Source organism: Heterocephalus glaber, unplaced genomic scaffold (genome assembly GCF_053883595.1).
Source record: "Heterocephalus glaber isolate CG9 unplaced genomic scaffold, H.glaber_assembly_v1.0 deba00001463, whole genome shotgun sequence".
NCBI lineage: Eukaryota > Metazoa > Chordata > Mammalia > Rodentia > Bathyergidae > Heterocephalus > Heterocephalus glaber.
The window spans coordinates 5,396,546-5,421,085 of record NW_028258310.1 but is presented as its reverse complement, the minus strand read 5'-3'; the positions used below and the strand labels follow the sequence as shown (position 1 = coordinate 5,421,085).

The following is a 24,540-nucleotide window of genomic DNA, read 5'->3' as shown; positions in this document are numbered from 1 at the left end:
GCTGGGTTTCCTGGGGTTGTGATCCTCATTGTGTTTCCTAGGGTATTGTCTAAAATTTTTTGGAGCGCCGGTTTGATATTCATGAAGTTCCTGAGATGCTCTTTATTATGAAAGTATCTTATTTCTCCATCCATTTTGAAAGATAGTTTTTCAGGGTACATCAGTCAGGGTTGGAGGCTGTTTTCCTTTAGGGCTTGAAATACATCACTCCAAGCTCTTCTTGCCTTGATGGTTTGCATTGAGAAGTCTGCTGTGATTCTGATGGGCTTTCCTTTGTATGTGATTTGTTTCTTTTCTCTCACTGCTTGTAGAATTTTGTTCTTCTGTTGGATTTCTGGAATCCTAACTATTATATGCCTATGTGTAGATTTTTTTTGATCAAGGCTATTTGGAGTCCTATATGCCTCACTTATCTGTATGTCAAGTTCTTTTCCCCTCCTTGGGAAGTTTTCTGCCATCAGTTCTGTGAACAGTTTTTTTATGTCATCTGCACTCTCTCCTCTTTCTTCATTGATGCCAATCAGTCTTATGTTATTCTCCTTTGCATCGTCTAGCAGCTGCTGGATTGATTTCTCGTGTTCCTTTACAATTTTAAAGCAATTTTTCTTTTTCTGGTCACTAATTGGAATCTTTTCTTCTATATCTGAAATTCTGTCCTCACATTGGTTCATTCTGCTGTGCAGACTTTTGATGGAGTTTTTAATCTCCTGGAAATCTGTTTGCATCTGTTTTATGGATTCCATTTGTTTCCTATGTTGGGATTCCATCATGTTCCTCAGATCCTCTATTTTTTTATCTGTGTCCACTCTAGATTTATTAATCATGTCTTGCACCATGAGCAAAATCTTTGCTGTTATCTGAGTAAGTATTTCTGATTTCATTTTTCCCAGATCTTCTTTTGTTGCCAGTTCAGAGAGTCCAGGTGGTTGAGTATCAGATTGTTCCATCTGGTTTCCCTTTGGGGTTGCTGTAGGTGATCCAAAAGTCTGTTTTTGAGACTTGTTTATGTGTCTTCTCATTTCCATGGGGCGGGGGGGAGTGGTGCTTCTGGCACCCACGCGTGGCTCACCTTCTCTGCCCTAGGAGCTTGGAATGGCAGCGGGGGAGCTTCCTTCAGGATTCTGGGACCGGCTCACCTTCTCTGCCCTAGGAGCTTGGGATGGCAGTGGAGAAGGTTCCTTCCAGGTGCTGGGACCAGCTCAGCTTCTCTGCCCTAGGAGCTTGGGATGGCGGCCGGGGACCTTCCTTCCGGGTTCTAGGACCAGCTCAGCTTCTCTGCCCTATGAACTTGGGATGGCAGTGGGGGAGCTTCCTTCCGGGTTCTGGGACCAGCTCAGCTTCTCTGCCCTAGGAGCTTGGGATGGCAGCAGGGGAACTTCCTTCCGGGTGCTGGGACCGGCTCAGCTTCCAAAGTATGAATTCCTTAAGGGCAGGAAAATATTTTAGTCACTTTTATATTTCTAGTACCTAGCACATGTGCAAACATTCAGTACATGCTATAGAAATGCAAAGGCAGTGTCCCTGAAGGAAGGTTGATTCTATAAAAGGTGTGAAAATATTGTGAATATAACAAGGTAAAGAAAATAATATAAAACATCTCCTTTCACCAGAGTTACTAAAAGCAGTTAGAAGAATTCTTTAACAGCTTAGAGCAGGGAAGGACATATTTGAGGTTCATAAATGGTCAAAATGTGCCTTTTAAGAAAATCTGGCCTGTTCAGTTGTAGGGCCTTTGTTTCGTTGACTGGAATATACAAGCCGAAAGAGCCTACCAGCCCTGTCTCCACACTCCCTCCAGGCCTGCCGTGCTCAACTTCTCATCCAAATGCCTGTTCAGCAAATATAAGAAGAATTTTCATGAAGGTGTGCTAAGCGATCAGCTTGCTTAGGGCCCTGATATCTTGATCTGGTCCTGCCTCAAGGATAGAGAACCTGTCACCAGTTTAAGTCTAGATTGCTCAAATAATTTTGAAGAAAACCCACACTCGTTTTTCCTAGATTACTAAAAACATTCAAAAGGAACTCAAAGTTGACATCTTTTTGTGTTGTAATAGGGCATTCATGGGGTATGTACTGCTTCCTCCTGTTGCCAATGGGATTATAGCAGAGACTAGAATGTTCCAACTGTAAACAAATGAACTTCCTCTTATTGTTCTAGTACTTTTTCATATTAATAATGAAATAATGGGAAAGTAGTTTCTAATTTAATCAGGAAGGAAGGAAATGACATTGAATTATTTTTTACTTCTTAAAACGTTCTTCCAGTCAGTCAAAAGAAAAGATGCTGTTATTTTATTTTTATGATTAAAAGAAAGTCTTTATTAACAAAGGCCATTTTAATTCTTATAAGTTCATTATAATATTAAATAGGATAAGATGCTTAATAGCTGTAATTCAACACTTTATTCCAGTTTAGTCCTTTTCAGTGAACTCGCTGTGAACTTGTTTATATTTTAATATATAGAGGCCATGAATCATCAGGTATTTAGACAGATATAGCTAACTACTTTGGCAAATGAAAATTTATAGATGTTTTACCATCAGATCAGAGTAAAAGAATCAAATGAAGGGTATGATAAAAGTCAATTTAGAAATTTATTATTAGGCATTACACCTTTTTTACAACAAGTAAAATTTACAGGAATTATACAAGTCACTTTTTATCAAATACTAATATGTATTTAGCAATTTTTTAAAATCTGAAATAGTATTTCAGTTGTAAAAACTATCTCTGATTACAAAAATATATATATCAGAAACCTTATTGGAGTATAACATAATTTACAAATGTCCTAAGAATTCATAAGCCACACAATATTTTAAGTTGAAAAACACTAATTTTAAAAGTTTGATACTGTTTCTGTTGTTTATGTATATGTATTAATTGGTCTCTTTATAGGACATCCAACTAAAAGTTGATCATATTAAGCACTGTAAAATAAAGGCAAAAGCTAGTCACCTTTTAACAAAAATTGTATGCAACACTTTCAAGTATAAACAAAATATATTTACTGGATTGTTCTTCACTTATAGCCACCCTGTTAAGAATACTATTATTTAATAGCAACACAATCAGCTAGGGCAATTTGAGTCATATCCCTGGGAAAAATCCTACCTTCAGTTGTTTCTCTAGGTTCAAAAATGAAGTTAATGTGAATCTTCTTAAATTTAGAGATCAGAACCTCATTCTATGCTAAAAGAATTTTTTTATCCAAAGCTGAGACTTTTTCTATTCTTTCCAACCTAAAAATAAGCCTGAAACAAAACACGGTTTCTGTTATTTAATATACCCTGAGGATAAATATGTATACCTTTTTGAGATTTTTTTTTTAGAAGAAATGGTATTGAACTCAGAGATTGCTTCTAGTTCTGAAATTCCATGTTCTCATTTAATATGCTATCGTTCAAGGAAAAAAATATAGACAAATGAACAAAAAGTGCAATGTGAAAGACCCAGTTAAACATTATTTTCTTTTTTTTTTTTTCGGTACCAGGGATTGAACTCAGGACTTGCACTTATGAGCTACATCAGCAGCCCCCATAAACATTATTTTCTTTATCCAAAATCATTTTCCAATTCTAAAATATTCCATTAATGAAACCTGCTAGCGAACAGAATAGGACTCAGAAGACTGTAGAATCTCACGTCTGAGGCTTGCCAGGGCTCCACCTCAAGAGTGGCTGGTTTCCACATTCACACTGTGCACAGCACTTCTGTAGGCCTAGGTGTTGTTGGTATCACCAATCCTGTGAAATATTGGATTCAGGAGTTCAGTTGTCCACAGCCATTTGCTGCAAAATGGCTAGAAATTAATTAAACATCTTTCAGGTCCTGTGTGGTAATGTGAATGACTTCACCTCTTTAGCAAGTTGAATTGGAAATGGGCAATAAATAGAAGACATTGCCTTTGTGAATGGATTTTGAATTACAAAAACTTGTTTTGGAAATAGGCTTGTGTGCTTCTAAATAGCAAGAAAACTGGTATCACTAGCAAGGCACGAGACTAAATTTAATGCAGTTGCCTTCTTTCTGTGTCAGTGTTAAATATCAGGGATATCTTCAGAGGGAATGGTCATTTCGGTTAAAAAAGATAATGTGGAAAGGAGTCTGCATAATTCCTCATGCACTGTGTTCACATTCCTTGAACTAGATGATTTTGCCCTCATCTTAATGCTGTCTTTATGGAATGAAGGAATTTTCAAATTGGTTTTTAAACTCTATTAAACCCTCATGTATGATATAGCCAACCACATTATTCAGGCTTTCTTGGCTTTAAGGAACAGCTTTGCAGCCATTATGTCATAATTGAGCTGAACATTGTTGCACAATCTGAATTCAGAATATCCTGCTCTGGCTCTAGGCCAGTTGCTGAGTCAGTATCTTTGGGGTTGAGCATGGAGGGGGAAGGCTGCAGTGTGTGCAGACCCATTGTATTAATAAGAATTCCCCTTTGGACTCCTTGGTTCTAGAGGAAGAGCACTGTGAAAGTAGATTACTGTTCTTGATTAGCTTCATTATTTTTTTTTCTCAGCTAATTTTTTCCTGGAAACCTTCCCCTGACATTGTCATGTGAACCAACCCCATTACTAAGTAGACTCTTCTGAAGCAATGATCTGGAAAGAGTGACTGCTAAGGTCTAAAGATTCTAAAACAAACTCATGTTTACACTGAAGATTACTTTTCCCTTCTGTTTCACATTTGTCAGCTTGCTACAGGCCAAGGCAAAAGCAGAGGCATTTCTATACATGAAAAAGAATGCCAAGGTGAAGAGGGTCTGTCATTAAAAATACTCTTTAAGATGTGTCTAATAGGGAGGGAGAAAATGCATTATTCTTCCTTTGGAAGGAAACTTTCCAACTCAGATGTTTACACTTGCAGATGAGGGCCCAGACCTTTTAGTTCACCTCCATTTCCCAACTCTATCCTTTCCACACCAGGCTTCCCAGTTGTGATTGAAGAGCAAGAGAAAAGAATTGGCAATGAGCAAGTGCCTTTGCATTCCTGCCTAGATCTGTAAGTAAATTATCATCCTCTTTAAAGAGCCAAGTGTTTTTAGGCTACTAATGGTCAAAATTACTTCCCATGCTTTGTTCAGGCCTTATGCAATTATAGGTCTTTCACATGGTACTTCAGCATGAGATTTCCTCTTCTCAAATCAGGATGTTGGAGGCCCAAGGCCTATGGGCACAGTTCTTCAGGGGTCTCTGGAAAATGACAAGGACTGGTGGTAGAATTTCCATATGACAACTGATGGAACTGAGACTCAAAGAGATGAGGACTTTCCAGGTGTCTCAGAACTAGTAAATGACAGTTGCCTTTTTCTTTGGGATTTATGTTCATGAAACCCTGGCCTAAAAAATACATTCAGGGAGTTCAAACATGCAGAATTCCAACGAAACCCTATATATAGAGTAATTTTAGTGTTCTAAATGAATAATTATGCCATTTGTGTTTAATTCCTCTGACTAATGAGTTCATAGGAGCTGTGTTCATTTAAATTATTTTGATCTCTCTTGATAATTTGTTTAGAATTGCTTGGAGCAAGTTTTGTCTTTAAAGAATATCAATGAAGTCCAGCTTTACCAATACCTAGGCAGCTTCTGTTTTGACACACATGGATTGTGATATCAAAGGTTAAATAGTAATGGTTTTAAATTTTTCCAACTTTGAAAAATAAAGCCAAGTACTGCAAAAAAGCAACTAAAAGAGAACTGGCCTTTGTTTGAAACCTATCAAGGGATTTCAGTTCCTCAAAAACTCAGTTTCAGTATACTGTTTTGGAATTTTGTGAGACCTGAGTGAACTAAGCTAGTAACTCATGCTAGGTGTTTGCTGGCCAGTCTTACCTATACTTAGCAATGAGGGCATTTGACAGTGATATAATGTCTTAGAAATTCCTATTTGAATAATGCTCACAATCTAAAATTTTCAACTCTTTGTTTGATATACTTTTCAGTTTTGCAGTTTCCCATTTCTGAGATTAAGTCTTCCATTTGAGAATAGTAAAAGTGCATTTACATAAATAGAATTTTTGTATTTAATTGTTATATTTATAACAATACCTTACTATTAGTGTTATTTAGTAATCTGTAGTTAAACTTTACTTTTCTATTCTGCCTAATGACTTGCACAAAGATTTTTACATTTATTATCCCTTTTAAATTAGTCAACTTTTCCCTTCACCTCCTGCAAACCATTGTCTCTACCCTACTCAAACATATCTCTTTTTAATTAAGATGTTAAATTAAGCAAAAACCAGTCAAGATAGTTCATTTTAGAAGTGGGCATTGGTTGGAAGAATTAATTCTCTTGATGCAACATCAGACACATCTCTTCTGGTTTGCATACATTATTTTGCTACCCCTATTCTAAGCAAGCTCTCACCATTCTTATTCAAGAAACTCTTTCTCCTATTGGCTTTTGTGATGACATGCTTTCTGGTTTTCCTCCTACCTCCCAAACTGTTCTTACTGTCTCCTTTACTGGTTCTTCTCTACCCACCTCTAAAGGTTGGATTGTCTTAGAGCTCTCCAGAGTTTTGTTTTGTTTTTTTCTATTTAGATAATCTCTAGTTCCATAGCTACAAATATAATCTAAATTGATGATGAAGACTCAGTATTTACCTCTAGCTCTGTCATCTCTCTTAAATACCAAACCTGTATATGTCACTGTCTGCTTGAGGTGCAGCATTTCCCTAACTGCTTTTGGTCCCACATATCCCTCACTATGTTCTAGCCTCAGTTTCCTCATTTTTAGTTAATGGCACAGTCATCTACTTAGAGACTCAACACCAAAATTTGACTATCCCTACTGCCATCTTTAACTCCTCAAGTCCAGTTCATTGGCAAGTTGGCTGTGTTTCCACTCAAGTAATTACCACCATCCTTTCTCACACAGACTACTGCAGTCATCCCCTGCCTGGGTTTCTGCTTCCACTCTTATTCCCCAATAATCCAATTGACTCTTGCTCCCTAATAATCCATTCTTTGTGCAGTAGCTAGAGTAGTCTTTCATATGAAACCACGAAACTTTCCTCCTCCATATCTTGTTGTATTTAAACTCCCTTAATAGCCAAGAAATCCTACATGATTTGAATCCTAATGGCCATTCTTTAGCCCCATCTCCTTCTTGTTTCCCCTCCTTCCCTTGTGTTCTGTGCTTCAGCCACACTATGTTTCTGTTACTTTCAGTAAGCCAAATTTGTCCTCACCTTGGGGGCTTTGTGTTTACTGTTTCCTTTCCCTGAAATGCTCCTCATTCACATCTTTGCACATTCTCATCCTTTAGTCTCAATTCAAATGACACCTGATCAGAGAGTACTTTATTTAAAGAACCCCCCTTTGTACCATCACATGCTTTATTCCTTCCTCTACATTTATCTGATATAACCTGACATTAAAGAGTTCCTTCACTAGAATGTGGACCCTATGAGGTCAAGATACCATGCTTTCTTGTTTATCACTGCACCTCAGTACCTGATAGCATCTGATACGTGGAGAACATTAGATAATTGTTGAATGAATAAGTGAGCAACTCATCTTACACCCAGATTGTTGAATGGACCTCTAACTCCTTTCCACTTCCATACTCCTTTCTTGTGTAGTATCTTCTACATGCTGTTGGCAGGTTAATCTTCCAAAACACTGGTTTATCACACCACTTGTTCAAAACCCTTCAGTTGTTTACAAGACATACGTCATCACTTGTTGCTTAACTACCATTAAAATTCCTCCACAGTTTCAGCCCAGTCCACCTTCCAAACTTATTTTCCAATCTTCTTCAAAAGAAATCTCTTGACTCCATCCAGGGTTTCTCCCATTGTATTAGTCATCTTTCTCCTTGCTGAGAAACAATACTGAACACTTACAACTTAAAGGAGGAGAGATTTAATTTGCTCATCAGTCCATGGTTGGCTGGCTCAAAGGCAGAGACATCATACCAGAACGCTGTGGGGGAGCAAAGCTGCTTAGTTCATGGTGGCTGGGAAGCAGAGCAGGAAAAGATTGCCAAAGAGAAACAGGCCCAGGGACTATATATAGGACCCAAGGCCATATCTCCATGACCCACCCTGAGATACCCAGGAGTGTGCTGTATTTATCTGCTTGGCATTTTGTAATCCAATGAAATTAACATGTCAGGATCAATAGTTAACACCTATTAAACAACCATGACATTCCTACCTCAACACCTTTGTGTCTAATCCCAAATTTGGAATGTTTCCCTTTTGTCTATATATCCAAATTCTAGATGATTTAAGATACTTCTCTTTTGAAACCACCTCCAATCTCAGCCCACAGTACTTACAGCCCATGTTCTTATGGCATTTGAAGTTATCTTTTATATGTCCCTATTTTATGCCCCCTGTGTTTCTAATTTACCCATGTATGTATGCATGTCTTCTAGCCAGATTTTTTAGTTCTTCATGAGTGGGGATCATCTCTTACTCATTTTCAACCCTTTATTCCTTACTATGGGACAAATGAGTAAATGATATCATTAGTTTCCTAATCACTGTGAGGCCTGACATAACTTTTATTATTTTAGTTAAAAATTTAACATCCTTTTCTTGAATCCACTAAAATACATCTAGCATTTTTGTTGCATTTATCTAGTATATGAAGTTGGTGACTCCATATACTTTATAGTATTTGTAAGGAAAGAAATGAACTAACCACCAAGTAGGGTGACAACAAATTTAAAGGTTTAATTTTACTGAGAATTAGAAGGGGGTAAAATTGGTATGCATGTATTACATAGTAAATAAATAAATGGTATATACTTTTAGTAAAATTGTAATCTTACTAGATAGGTAAGGTCCACACTGAAAAATTTTCACAAAGTTCTTGCAAAATGAATGTGTGAATGCAAAAGGATGTAGCACCCATTAGTCCAAACAATGGAATAGAAACTTCAGGGTACTTGGAAATCCCACAGTAATGATAATTTGAAGGGAAATTAAAGAGTTTTTGTCTGTGAGCACTCATGTGACCAATCAGTCCTTTCTAGACGCTGATTCTGTACCAGCTTCTCTGGTCCCCTGTATGGAGAACTTGTTATGCATTGAATCTGTAAGCTGCAAAGAGGCAGTTTAACATAAAGAGTTGCTCTCTGCCTCCGAGGCCTGGGGCATAATATAGGCCTATTAATCATGATTTAATGTTTTGTGTGCAAGCAAATCATTGGTCCAGACTGAGTAGTCAGAACAGAGCTGAGCAGGATGCCATGTACAATGGCCACAGTAGATGGTTAGCTCAGGACCTTTGTTGCAAGAACTTGTCTGAGTTGGTGTCACCTCCTTATCAGTTCCCCCTGCTAGGTACCTGGACTGCTCGGGCTGAGGCATTAGAAAAGCTCCTGCTATCCCAGCCATGCCAGTCACTCCAGGCTGGGCCTTGTACTGCCCTATACCCTGTTCTTTACCCTCATTCCCAATCCTGCTTAGCCTCTTGGAATTGACACCTCAGAGTATCTTTTCAGTTTTCAGTTTTGGTATCATCCTTGTCTGGTGCCTTTTCTTGTCACTTATGGTTCCACAAGGGCCATTCTGTGTCTCTCCCTCCTGCCCTTGCACCCAAGACATCAGGCTAGGTTCCCACTTGTTCAGGAGGGAGAGAGTTTCAGACACACCTGTCTGATCAAAAGCACAGAGAAGCACTGTGAGGCATAATTTGTCCCTTCTGTATTTCCCTGAATTAGGTAGACACAGTGACCCAAAGGACTTACATAAACTTTCAGTAATCTAAAATAATGGGGTTCTTTTCCTAAAGGGTGTGTGTGTGTGTGTGTGTGTGTGTGTGTGTGTGTGTGTGTGTGTTTCTGTTTGTCCTGTTAAAAATAGAAATATCATACTTAGGTGGTAATGCATGTGAAATGGAGTATTTAACTTCTCACATGGCACAAATGACTAAACGGAAGTCTTGAGCTCTCTTTATGGAACACAGGTTCAGCAAGAGCTACAGTAATAGTGTTTGGTTAATGCCAGCTCAACATTAAATTTACATTATACTCTTGTGAAGAAGCTCCAGTATTACCTGTTAATAACCAAGGCGGTACCTGTGCTTATATAGACTTTTTGATTTTTGCGTATGAACTAACACTGCAGTTTGTGGATGAAGGATCATGTGAGCTTGGAGCTTTAATGTGCCAAAGGACTCTTTGTATGAATAAAATTCTGGTCAGTGAAGGTCGGTTTCACTACTCAAGCGAGAACAATGTTGTTTCCTTCCTAATCAGACACACAGTGTTTGAAAAATCCAGGAGCTGCACATAAATGATATGTAGCCATAGCTAGGGCAGCTCCTCATGCAAGAAATGAATAATCCTTAATAAAGGCTCAAATGACCCTGGCTTCTTTCTGTACTGTAATCGGCTGTTTTAATGGTATGCCCTTCAGTGCTTAGCAGGGAAAATGCTATAAAGTTAAGTTATCATGCCTATCTTACTTCAAGGAGGGCTGAATTGGTCCAATGAGTCCTCCCCCCATGTTGTATTTGATTCTACCATAAAGACCACTGATGTCAGACTCAGTTTTGTTGAAAAGCCAGCATTCCCTTTCTCTTTCAGGGAGATCCATGCTTCTGAGTGGCACTGGACTTGAAACAGCAGGAGTCACCATCTTTATTGTTGAACCATGGAGTTTGTTTCAAGCACATTCTAAATCTAGTCACATGCCTTTTCTTATGCCTCTTGCTTTTTTTTTTTTAAGTCTGTGACAAAGGTGACCCAATTTGCTTCTTTGATATTATGAGCACATTTTTTTCTGCTGATATCACAGAGGCATATAACAAAATACAAAGGATAAAATTGTGTCTGTGTGTAGTAAGGACATATATTTCATGACTGAATTCAGTGACATAATCAAAAAAGAGATGTCTTTTCACAGTGGTGGCTAACAAGCAAAGACTGCTTTTCAGGATTTTTTTGTAGTGCTAAGATAATGTTCAAAAATAATCGAACTAATGAAACTCATATTGACAGAATGGCCCACATTAAGATTTTACTTCAAGGAGCATGATTCAGTGAATGTGACATTGCCAGCATTGGTGTAAGTGTTTACAGAGTTAATAAAAAGTTCTAAGGAGAATATTAGAGAGCTCCCATTGTAGTGTATCATTTTTTGTTATATTTTCTATCATTAAGTGGGATATAGGAATTAAGGAATTTTAGCAGGTGAGAGATAGGGAGCTTTTTCTTTATGTCAGATTCTAATATAATTTTATAATACTTCCAAAAAATACGTTAATTGAGCAATATGGTAACATGCATGTACCTTAGGGCATTTGAAAAATATGCAGGTTATAAAATAGCATAACAAGAATTTTTTATCCTTTGTCAAACAGTGGTAATTGGTTTATTTTAATTTTTTTATTACTGCGCATTAGTTATATAGAATAATGGGTTTCATTTTGGCACTGTATGTGCATATAAACACTGATCATTTCTACCTTCACAAGACCCTTTTTGCCTTTCAGAGCCCAGATTTCCTTCCTTTTCTTTGTCACTTTTATACAGTTCTCAGTAAATGTACTATACTTAAGTGATTAAAAATGTGTAAAAAAGTAGAAATGTAGAATAACAGTGGAGAAGAAAACAAGTTGTAAATAGAATGGTTGTAGCATCATCGAAGTCTTTACTTAGCTCTGAGTTGGTTGAACAAATATTCTAACAAATCTGGAATGAATAGCAATTCTGTTTACTATTACAGGTTTTATTTGTCTTGGGTGCAGCCAAGACCACATGCTGTGTTTTGTCATGTTGCAAATACTGAAGCAAATTTCCATTGTGAGTGTGTATTTTTTTAAAGCTTAACACCTCAGTCTTAACTTAGCTAGGTAAAAACAGTACGTATTCTCTTCCTTATTAGCCAGACATCAATAAATCTTCAGTTCCTCCATGAAAAGGATGTAGCTGTAGTTCACCTTCTTGTTATAGTTTTAGGTCACTGCATAGATAGCCTGATTCTTCTCATTTCTAAAGGCTGCATTTCTGCCTTTAATGAAACTAATTTTTTATTTTTTTTTTCTTCTGTGTATAGTACAACTTCTTTGACCAACCTCCTAGGATGGTGTGCCACTGGTGATATAAAGCCTTTTTGAGTCCACTGATGCAGAAATTTCTACATACTATAAATATAGTTAACATTCTCCTCACTATAATCACCTTAATTTTAATGCTGTTTAGACAAAGCTGAGTTTAGAAGCTTTATCTCCAACCACGTTCACCTCTTGGAGTTTTTTGACTCTGCTAATTTTACAGAAAATGTAGATACCAGGTGTTGACATTTAATTGAGACTAGCACAGAATGTTGGGAAATTGTTTAGGTCACTGTCCACCTTGGAGTAATTCTGGATAGAAGATTCTTGCAAATTTCTTAGTACATTCCTTTTTCATGCATTATCAGGATCATTTAGGTAGCAGGGATATTAGAATACGAGTGGAAGAAAAAGAGCTTGAAAGTGAAGGAAAGATCATTGTTTTCATGATCATTATCTGATCTTTTTGTCTTGTGGTCCCCACTCTTGTTTGATATGGGTGGGTGGTTTTCTCTAAAGTCATATCATTTTGTTTGAAATGGGTTTAAAGCTAATCTTACACTGAAGAGCTGGGTTGCCAGCAAAGATTAACACTTAATTAATATCGTCATGCTCTGTGGAGCAGAGCAGGGGGAGATTTGGCATGGTTGCAGTGAAGAGGGTAGAACCAGCTGCATCGCCCCAGCCGAAAATCTTGTGAACACTCTAGGGAGCACTAACCTTTAGTTAGAAGTCTTAAAGAGAGACTTCTGTACACACTGAGTAATTGAACAGAGTTAGAAGTGAAATTGCAGAGAGTGGGAAAGGTTCACTCCAGTATTTTTAACATTCAAACAAATATTTAAGCTTTTACGGTATGCCAGGTTAATTGTGGATACTTAAAGATGTAGGAGTGAACAGAGACTTGATATTATAGAACTTATATTATAGTAGAGGGGACATGAATAATGTTAGTAAAGGGCAGAGAAAACTATAAAAGAGTTTAAAGATGGAGAATTGTAGGCAGGCCAGAATGGTAATGCAGTCACTAAGGCCTCTTCAAAAGAAGTGACATGAGATCCAGGCCAAATGAGGAGAAGCTACTTCTGTGTTTTTTATGCAAAGGGAAAGAAATTGAAGATTCTGATGAAGAAATATCTCGGGTATTCAGAGACTAAAAAGAAATTTTGCAGCTGAAATTTGCCAAGTTAAGGGAGAGGAAAGTGATAAATGAAGTTAGAGTAAAGCAAAATTAAGCAATCATGATCTCAGGAATGAGTTCATTTTAGGAATATTGATAAATGATAAAGCCAACAGTGCACATGTGTTTTAAAAATGAAGTTATAATATTTGTAGTTTTAAAGACAAAGCTGAAGGCTCAGAAGAATAGCTAGGAATAATAGGGTGTCCTGGGTCAAACAAAGTAGCAGGATGAGGGAGCTTCAAAGCCTAGTGTTTGGCATGCTGCTATTAAGCTGTTCTTACTAGAATCTCTTCAGTAGAAAGAAACACTAGTACATTTGTATATGGTTTTTGAAAATTATGGCAGTCTCCTTTTAAAATACTTCTTTTAGGAATTGAGCAGAAGTTTTTATTTCTGACAAGTTAACTCAGCCTGATTTGCCACTATAGTTCCTCTAACTATAGCTTTGTGTCTCCCCATCTCTTACAGTAGAAGAGCATAAATCTCCTAAGAGATAACCTGTATATTCACTGGAGGACTTGTGCCATTTACCTATTATTTACTGTGGGGATGGTGGCTGGTTGTTTTCGAATATTTGCCAATAAGCTGTCCCTATTACAAAACCATCTCAGAACGCCTCTCCTTTTGCCATCTTGTCAATCCTGCCAAAATCTTCAGGAGAAATTTAGTTTTCATATTAATAAACCTATGTATTTTCCTTGTAGAAACTAGTGATTAGGCACACAGCTAATCTATAAATATGGATTTTTTTCTATTCAAATTCTGTTTTGTTTGGGGTACTGTGAGTATTTGAGATATTATCCAGACTTGCCAAACATCTGGGCCTCTCTGATACTCCTGGACTCCCAGAAACAACTCTGAAGTCTACTTCCATTATAAATAAGCTTGCACCTTACTGTTTGTATTATAAAGAGTAAAGTCTAAGGTGATAACTTTACTGGCTTATTTTTCTTTTCTTCTTTTCTTTTCTTTTTTTTTTTTTTTTTTTTACTTAAATTCTTTTCTTGGTACATTTTAGGTATACAGTACATTTACATTTATCATTGGGTGCTTGTACCTGTACATGATGTATCTTGGTTCTTACTTTTTCCCCATTACCTGTGTGCCATTCACCGCCTCCACCCTTCCCTATTTACATAGACTTTGTTTCCATTTTTTTTCTCTCATGATTTTTCCTTTCCCTTCTTTCCTTTCCCCTTCCCTTCCCACTTCCCCTACCCTTTTGGACCTTTTCTTCCTTTTTCAAATTATCAGTTATTCATTTTAATCCTTATTTACACTTTCAATTTCTTAGACTAGAGAAACTATTCAGTATTTACACATGGGTGTCCTATTTATTTCACTTAAGAGTATGGCCTCAATGTGCATCCATTTAGCTATAAATGTCTCTAGTTTTTCATTCTTTATGGCTGAGTACTACTCCATTTTATAAGAAAACCACATCTTCTTTATCCAGTCTCCAGTTGATGGGCACTTGGGCTGTTTCCAAGCTTTAGCTATTACAAACTGTGCCTCTATAAACATGGGTACACATATATCGCTGTGGTATGATTCTTTTAATTCTTTGGGGAAGATACTCAACAGGGAAATACCTGGGTCAAATGGGATCTCTAGGCCTAGTTCTTTAAGGTATCTCTATACTGATTTCCACAGTGGTTGCACCAGTCTGCACTCCCACCAACAATGGAGAAGGGTTCCTTTCTCTCCACACCCCCGAGCCAGCATTTATTATTGGTTGATTTCTTGATAGCAGCCATTCTTTCTGGGGTGAAGTGGAATCTCAGTGTTGTTTTCATCTGCATCTCTCGAATGACCAGTGATGTTGAACATTTTTTCAAATGCTTATTTGCTGCTTCTACTTCTATGAGAAATGTCTGTTCATTTCAGATGCCCATTTTTGAATTGGATCTTTAAATTTGAGGGGTCTGATTTTTTTCAGTTCTTTATATAGTCTAGATAGTAGTTCTTTGTCTGAGGTACAGCTGCTAAAATTTTTTTCCCACATTGTAGGTTGTCTGTTAGCTCTGTTAGTTGTTTCTCTTGAAGTACAGAAGCTTTTTATTATGAGATCCCAGTTGTTGATTCTTTGTGCTAGTTCCTGCGCTACTGAGGTTTTGTTCCTAAAGTCTTTTCCTATGCCATTATCTTCAAGAGTTCTACCTAACTTATCTTCCAGCACATTTAGTATTTCTGTTTTTATATTTAGATCTTTAATCCACTTCAATTTTACTTAATGCATGGTGATAGATGTGGGTCTAGTTTTAATCTTTGGCAGGTTGAAATCCACCTTTTCCAGCACCATTTATTAAATAGGCTATCTTTCCTCCAAGGAGGGTGGTTGGCTCCTTTGTCAAAGATGAGGCGGCTGAGGGGCCGGGTATTTAGCTCAGTGGTTCCGCTGCCTGCCTTGCAAGCACAAGGTCCCGAGTTCAATTCCCGGTACAAAAAAAAAAGAGGTGGCAGAGTATGTCTGAAGTTGTTTCTGCATCTTCTAATCTATTCTACTGATCCTCTGGTCTGTTTCTTTGCCAGTACCATGCTGTTTTTATCACAGTAACTTTGTAGTATAGTTTCAAGTTGGGGATTGTGATACCCCCTGCTATGTCTCTGTTGCCTACAATTGCTTTTGCTATTCTAGGTCTGTTCTGGCTACAAATGAATTTTTGGATTGTTTTCTCTAGTTCTGTTAAGTATATTGTTGGAATTTCAATTGACATTGCATTAAATCTATATAGTAGTTTTGGAAGTGTAGCCATTTTCACTATATTGCTTCTTCCTACCCTGGAACAAGGGATGTCTTTCCATTTTCTTATATCCTCTTCAATCTCCTTTTTCAGAGTGCTGTAGTTTTCAGTGTAGAGGTCTTTTGCTTCCTTTGTTAGGTTGATTCCTAGATATTTAATTTTTTGGATGCTATTGTAAAAGGAATTATTTCCTGAATTTCTCTCTTAGTGGGTCTGCTATTTGCCTGTAAGAAGGCTATTGTTTTTTGAGGGTTGACCTTGTATCCAGCTACTCTACTGAATCTATCAATTAAGTCTAGAAGTCTTCTGGCAGAGTTTTTTGGGTCTTCTATGTAAAGTATCATATCATCAGCAAATAATGACAGTTTCACTTCTTCCTTTCCAATCTTTATTCCTTTTATTTCTTTCTCTTTTCTAATTGCTGTGGCTAACGTTTCCAGAACAATATTGAACAGGAGTGGTGATAGTGGGCATCCTTGCCTTGTTCCTGATTTTAGGGAGAAAGTTTTAAGTTTTGACCATTTAGTATGATGTTGGCTGTTGGTTTTTCATAAATAGCCTTAATCAGGTTGAGATAAAGACCTTCTATTCCAATTTTCTGTAGCAAAACCAGCTCTTTGATTCATTGATTTTTTTTGTATCATTGTCTTAGTCTCCATTGCATTGATTTCTGCTCTGATCTTTATAATTTCCTCTCTTGTACGAGCTTTGGGTTTGTTATGCTCTTCTTTTTCTAGGCACTTGAGGTACTGCATTAGGTTATTTGAGTTCTCTCTGTTTTCCTAATATAGGCATTCACTGATATGAATTTCCCATGTAGAACTGCTTTCATTGTGTCCCATAGATTCCTGTATGTGGTACTGGCATTATCATTTACTTGTAGAAACTGTCTAATTTCTTCTTTAATTTGCTCTGTGGCCCACTGGTTGTGGAGGAGGGTATTATTCAATTTCCATGTGTTTGTGGGTGTTTTGTGGTTTCTTATGTTATTGATCTTCAATTTTATTGCACTATCATCTGATAATATACAGGGGGTAACTTCAGTTCTTTTATGTTTACTTAGACATGTCCTGTGAGCTAGCATGTGGTCTGTTTTGGAGAATGACCCATATGCAGCTGGAAAGAATGTGTATTATGATTTTGTGGGGCATAATACTCTGTAAACATCTATTAAGTCCATTTGTTCAATAGCTTGGTTCAGTTCTAGAATTTTGTTGTTAATTTTTTGTCTAGATGATTTGCCTATTTGTGATAGTGTGGTATTGAGGTCCTCCACTACAATTGTATTAGTGCTTATTTGGTTTTTCATGTCCATTGCTATTTGTTTTGTATAGTTGGGGGCATTAGTATTTGATGCATATATATTTAGGACTGTCATCTCTTCTTCTTGAATTGTTCCCTTCACAAGGATGTAGTGACCATCTTTGTCTCTCTTAATGAGTTATGGTTTGAAATCCAGTTTGTCTGCAAATAAGGTTGCTACCCCTACTTTTTTCTCAGTTCCTGTGGCATGTAGAACTGTTTTCCATCCTTTTACTTTCAGTCTATGTATTTCTTTTTGAATTAGGTGTGTTTCTTGTATACAGCATATTGTTGGATTTTGCTTCTTAATCCATTCTGCCAGTCTATTTCTTTTGATTGGTGAATTGAGGCCATTAACATGATGGTTATAATTGATAGATATTGACTCATCCTTGTCATGATATTTTACTGTTGTTGGCTCTTTTATTTCTTATTTTCCCCCTTTCCCTTTAGTTTCTTACCTTGCCTGGTGGCTTCCCTCTGTTGGACCTCATGGAGTTGTGACCTTCATTGTCTTTTTCTAAGATATTGTTTAAAATTGTTTGGAGTGCTAGTTTGGTGTTCATGAAGTTTCTCAGGTGTTCTTTGTTGTGGAAGTATGTAATTTCCCCATCGATTCTGAAAGATAATTTTGCAGGATACAACAGTCTAGGTTGGAAGTTATGTTCTTTTAGGGCTTGAAATACTTCACTTCACACTCTCCTTGACTTGAGGGTTTGTGTTGAGAAGTCTGCCATGATTCTGATGGGCTTTCCTTTGTAGGTGATTTATTTCTTTTGTCTAACTGCTTGTAGGATTTTGTTCTTCTGTTGCATTTCTGGTATCTTGACTATTATATGTCTAGGTGTAGATTTGTTTTGACTGTGGCTAGTTGGAGTTCTATATGCCTCACTTCTCTGTATGTCCAATTCTCTACCTCCGGGAAGTTTTCTACTATTACTTCTGTGAATAGTTTTTTTATGTGAATTGTACTTTCTCCTGTTTTTTCGTGGACTCCTATCAGTCTTATGTTATTCTTCTTTGCATCATCTAGCAGCTGCTGGATTGATTTCTCGTGGTCCCTTGCTATTTTTAAGAAATCTCTATCTTCATGGTCACTAACCACAATCCTGTCTTCTATATCTGATATTCTATCTTCACATTCCCTTAATCTGCTGTGCATACTTTCAGTGGAGTTTTTAATCTCCTGAATATCTGTTTGAATCTATTTCATGGATTCCATTTCTTTCTTATGCTGGGCATTCATGGCTTCCAGCATATTTCTGAGCTCATCAATTATTTTTCATCTGTTTCTGTTCTAGAGCCTCTAATCATGTCTTTCACTCTGCTCACCATCTCTGTAGTTATCTGGGAGATTATTTCTGCTTTGAATTTTTGTAGAGCCTCATTCATCTGTTTTATTACTTCCTGTGCTGTCAGTTCAGGGTGTCCAGGTGGTTGATTATCAGACTTTTCCACCTCATTTCCCCCAGAATTTGCCTTTTGTGGGGTGGAAGTCTTGAGTTTGTGCCTTGTTTAAATGTGTTCTCCAAAAAAACAACAACAACAACAAAAAAAAAGTGGGCAGGGGATTTAGCTCAGTGGTTTCGCTGCCTGCTGCGCAAGCGCAAGGACCTGAGTTCAATCCCTAGTACCAAAAAAACAAAACAAAACAAAAATGTGTTCTCATTTTTGTTTTTGGTACTGTCCTTGGTTTAATTCCTGTGTTGATACTCTGAAGTTGCTTACTGTAAGTATCTTTGTTGCTTGTATTTAGAACCCTTATGGAATGATTGCTTCACAGAGGTGTCTTCCAGATATAGCTGGTCTTTAGGTTTTGAGTCTCTAATGGCTCTGAGGCTGTCTGATTTTCATTATACCAGGAAGGACAACTGATTAGATCAATCAGAACACCTTAGCCCAAGTGATACAATCAGCAACACCATAGCTTCAAGTACATCTTAGAAAATGACAATTTGTGGTAGTTATTAATCTGTCGCCTTTAATTGTGTGAATTAAATCAAAATCGAGGACAAACCCAACATATGTTTATAGTGAATAAACTCTTCAATATAGCAGCTTTACCCTTTGGGGTGGGGATTTTGAAGGAGTTGGGGAGGGAGGGATAGGTAGGTAGAAGGACAGGAGGACAGGAAGGTTAGCAGTGAGGCCAGAGGACACAGTGAGAGAAGGAACAAGAGAAGAAAAGAAAAATAAAGAGAAAACATGAATTAAGGCCAGAACAGGAACACAAAGGGAGATGAACAATGTGGGACAGCAAGGAGGTGAGTGAGAGAGAAAGAGAAAGAAAAGAGAAAAGAAAGAAAAAAGAGAAAAATAAAAATTTGAAGAGTAGAAAAAGAAAAAAAATTAAAAATAAGAGCAAAAAAATAGTAATAATTTTGAAAATAACAAATAAAAGATAAAAATGAAGGGCCTCCTTCAGGGTATGTCTCTGTTGTCACAATAGACAAAGTGGGCAGCAGTGTGCAGATACAAGTCAATGAGTCTCAGCAAGCCAGTCACAGACCCGTGAGATTCAGGAAGATTTCTGTCTGCAAGTCCCAAGTTGAGCTCCCTGTCATCCTGCAGGGTTGAACTCTGCAAGGCTCTACTGCAGGTTCCAGCTGCCCTTCCCCTGAAGATAGTCCAGGTTCCAATGGGAGGCGATGACCCCTCCAACTTACCAAGTACAGTGGTCTGGTGTGTCTTTATTTTCTCTTCACTTTTCCAGTGGGCTTCAGTTTTCATCAAGGAGCCTGAGAGAGGCCTTCTATCTGTTGTTTACTTCTACAGCTCAGGACAATGGTCTTTATGCCCCGCTGGGCCTCTGTAGTGTGGAACCAGGTAACAGCATAGCCAGGAGGCCAGAGGTAGGGGGGAGGCCTGGGGGTGCGAGGGTTGCAGGCATCCACCTGGCTAAGCTGGTGGCTGGTGGGCGTGCCAAGTGGTCCTCACCATCTCACTGGTCACAGGTGGGTGTGGTGAGCTGCTGGTTTATTTTTCTTTTGGCAGAATTAAGATGCTCTGGTTTCAAGGAAATAGCATGCAACTTGTCAAATCCTCCTTTGGACTCTTCTTGAGAAATCTGTCTGCTTTGAAGACAACTCTGCCTGTGCTGACCTTATTCACAAAGGTACAGAGTGAAAAAATCAAATTACTAGTTAAAAATGAAAAGTATTGAAATTATTGGATAAAGATAGACAAAAGGGGCATCAGTCTGAAAGGAAAGGTAATGGAACACAGTTTCTTCAGACTTGCTCCTCAATTTCTCCATCAACAGAGTAGAAATAACTGTCACCTTCTCAGACACCTCCTGTCTCACAGTTTTCAGAAGATAATTTGTATATGTAATGGTCATCTGATCCTTACGTTGAAAAATGTTATACATTATAATATAATGTTTAAAAGTATATCATTTTAAAATGTCAGTTCTTGTTATTTGTAGTTATTTGTGGTATATTATAGAACATAACCATCATAAACTCTGAATTGGCAACCACTGAATAATTCTATAAAAGCATCATTGCTCCCATGAAACATACAGGGTTCTCATGAGCCTCTGGTCATAGTATATTTTTGTCAACTAATCAGATACATAACGTTATTTTATGTGTGCTGCTGTTTAAAGGTGCCTTATTTAATGTATATTGTTGATTCATTAACCTTGTACTCACAGCCAGTGGCACTATTAACCATGCCTAAATAAAGTTTAACATGCATATTTCCTCCACAGGGCGTGTCACATCCTGCTTAGGCTTTGGAACACGAGACGGCATTTCAACACTATACTTGGTGGCTGCTTCTTAAAATCACCAACAAAAAATTCCAAAAGTGAAAAACATAGTGCTAGATCATGAAGGAGATGCTGGCTTATGTTTACAGTGTAAGAGCTGAAACAAGAAGGCAAAGCATAACCTTGTTGGACCTTAGTTTAGAATGAGTGTTTCTGTGGACTCATTTTTTATCACTCTGTGCGTGTGGTTCCTAAATGACCACAAAAGTGCTTCAAATATTGATTTGAGGGTTACAAATAAGTTTTAACAAGTAGGAAAATTTACAGAAACAGAACTCATATATAATGATGATTCATTTTCCTTGTTTTCTCATCCATAACTCTACTTTTAAGCCACAAGGCTAGATTTAAGAAAAAAAAAAATTTTTTTTGGTACCGGGGATTGAACTCAGGACCTTGTGCTTGCGAGGCAGGGTTTTAAGAAAACTTTTAAGCTCTTTTGGCCCTGGAATTTATAATACAAATATTAGTGATTTCTTTTTGCTAGTTTACACCACTGTGTGTAATTTATGATAAAAAAGAAATAAACTCCAATAATTAACTGCAGTGTCTCTTTTTAACAGTTCGTTGATTGCATCCATTTTAGCAGTTTGAAAAACTTTGACAGTTATCGAATAACAAAGTTCAAGTAGTTTTTTTAAATGAGCTTCTTGTTTAGATATTTTATCTAAACTACTTTTCGTATCTATGAATGTATGATGCATTATTGGAAATTATGGAACCCAAAATATTTTATCACCTGAGAATCCATGATAGGAAATGCATATGAGAATTAACCCTAAGAATGAAATAACCTCATAAAGCTAGTTGTGCTCACTTGGCCTACTTTCTGCGCTATTTTTCAGTTTTCACACCAGCTGAGATAGTCAGAAACATTTATGAAAATAAAACAAACAAAACCCCAACCTTCCATTTGATTTAGTATATATACTGAACACATGAGGCACATAAGACATCCCTCCCACCCTCAAGAACTCACATTTCAGTGAAAGAAATACTTGAATATCAGGTCTCTATCAATTATAAGTATTAGAAGGAACTTTCCAGAGTGACTTAAACAAAAAAGGTTTCATGAGTTTTTCTTATTTCAGGAATAGCTTGATTCAGGAACCAATTACATCATCTTCTGGATTAAGTCCACCCTTACTCTGGCTTTTCTCGTGGATGACTGCAGTAATCTCAAGTCCCAGATCTCATACCTCAGACATGTACAGAAATCCCAGCAAAGTCTCATAGCTGTCCACTGGCTCTGATTAGTTTATCCCTGAGCTAACTGTAGACAAGAGGGATAGGATGTTCTGATTGCTTCAGCCTAGGTCAGGTGTTTGTTGCTCAGAGATGGAATTAGCCACATGCTGAAGATAATTTCTGTGGATCAAAATGAAGCTGCTGGGCCGGGGATTTAGCTCAGTGGTTCTGCCGCCTGCCTTACAAGCTCAAGGACCCGAGTTCGATCCCCGGTACCAAAAAAAAACGAACCTGTTTCAAGAAAGGGGAGTGGATGATGGACAGTCAACCCAACAAATGCCCATTACACTTCAGCCACAGAGTAACAAGTCCCATGGGAAATGCTAGAAAAAGATATTTGAGTGGTCCACACCATAGGATCTTACTCTGTTTTGGTTCCTTAGTTACTTTTCAAAGTGTGATGAACCTTTCCTAATAGAAATATATGCACATATTTGCATATATAATTTGTACAGACTTCCGTACACTAGTTAAAAAACAAAACAAAACACCTGGATCTAGAGTCTTCTTGTTTTAATATAAAAGCAAAAAAATGGTACATTTGCTTCTGCTATTCAGCATGTTCTTGTCTTCCTTTTACTTTTAAGATCCTATGTTTACTTTTTGATACTTTCTTAGAAAATGTCAGCATGGTTGTCTTAGTTTCACAAATAATTTTAAAATTGTCTTAGCATATCACAAATAAACATAATCTGTTTATTGCTAATGCTACCAGTAATAACAACTTGATGAGCCTACTTCTCTGTCACAGGAAATTAGGCCAAAAAGATTCAGAAAGATTTCAGCCCTTATTTCAAAACATGCAGTGAGTTAAGCTGGAGGAAGGGCTTCTCTTTTAGATACTAGTTCATCTCTTCCTGATATGTTAAAAACCAAGTTTTTAATATAGGAATCAGTAATGTTATTTTGAGCTCATGTAAGAGCTAGTCCCTTTTCTTAGACTTAAAGGCTGAGAATCCTTAAAATCTGCCATCAAATCACAGTATTCTCAACAGACCTTTTCAGTGTAAGAGTGGGATCAACAATGGGCACTAAAATTTCCTAGTTCTTTAAGTAGAAAATTAGTCCCGGATACCTTTTGCTGACACTTGTAATAAGAAAACAAGCAAAACATTACAAATTGATACAGTCGTCATCTGAAGTGAATGGAGCTTTTTTTTCCTCTGTCTTTTTAAAGGTGGGACCCTCACTATCTAACACTGTCCTAATGAGTTTATTCCTGTAGACTGATTAGGAAAAATAGTGGTAAAGGTCAATGCTTCCCAGTCAGAATAGAGTGTGTAAGTGGCTGCAACAGACTGGTAGTATCAGTCAGGCCAACTGTAAGAGACCATAAAGGTGCTCTGACTCAGAAAGGATGAAGCAGTAGATACCTAGATCAGTTACAATGCATCTGAATTTATTGTACTTACATAAATATGGGTAAAAATCAAAACAATACAACCAAAAAGTGTAGATTCCATCTGCCTTGAAATTCTAGCTACTTTCAAGATTCTATGATAATGTTTTACATTGGGAATAAAGAACTATAATTAATCTGATAGAAAATTGTCCTTTAAGTCAATCTGCTTCTTGTTTTATTTTTGTTAGGCCGGCCATACACCATTCTTTGGATTTAACAACCTTATTTTTTTCCTTCATGTAGGATCCATGTCCACTTTGTGATGAAGCTAAAGAACTACTCAAGCCTTACAAAAACAGGGTAATTAATATATGACATTGTGGCTTTTATGTATATGGAATGGATATAACGTGATATAAAGTATCTGCCTGGATCCTTTCTTTAGGAAAAGAGATTAAATGATTTTTCATTTGAATTTTCTTTCTATTCTTCAGAGAGTTTAGTGCTGATTTCCATAAAACTCATTACCCTTAAGTGTTTTTCTCTAACAGTACTGATTTTCCTACTCTGATCTTAATATGAGTTAAAGTTAACTAGCAGGTGCAGACACATGCTTTCTTTAAACTTTTGTCCCCATTCCTTTTATCTTATTTTGTAACTCCCATGGAATGTTTTCATGAAGCAAACCATCACACCTTTGCCATTTTTCCTGCCAAAACTGTTTCTGCTGCCTGTTTCTCAGGCAGCTTCCCAGCTGGAACCTGTCTATTTCACAGGTAACTGTGAAAAGCCCTGATGCTGAATGTAGCAGGTGTAACAGAAAAGTAGCAAATGCCTCATGTAATGAAATCAGTCAGGTTTTGGAAATCAGGGGCAGTAGAACATTGTGGACCTAAAACAAACAAATGACAAC

General features: G+C 37.3%; 1 protein-coding gene across 10 annotated transcripts in view; it reads left to right on the top strand.

Moving 5' to 3' along the window:
* The window catches only part of CUNH5orf63 (chromosome unknown C5orf63 homolog), a 30,662-nt gene that overhangs the window by 5,378 nt on the left and 744 nt on the right, over positions 1-24,540 (top strand). For 2 of the 10 annotated variants that reach the window (XM_087180550.1, XM_087180551.1), the window contains exons 3-5: positions 19,976-20,088; positions 20,257-20,377; positions 23,931-23,987. In XM_087180550.1, the coding sequence (XP_087036676.1) occupies positions 20,264-20,377; positions 23,931-23,987 (171 nt within the window). In that variant the 5' untranslated portion in view covers positions 19,976-20,088; positions 20,257-20,263. Of the gene's footprint in view, positions 1-4,938; positions 5,015-10,564; positions 15,509-19,975; positions 20,089-20,256; positions 20,378-20,977; positions 21,091-23,930; positions 23,988-24,540 lie in introns of those variants that run through there. The other 8 variants (XR_015438819.1, XR_015438820.1, XM_087180553.1 and 5 more) reach the window with 8 other exon arrangements.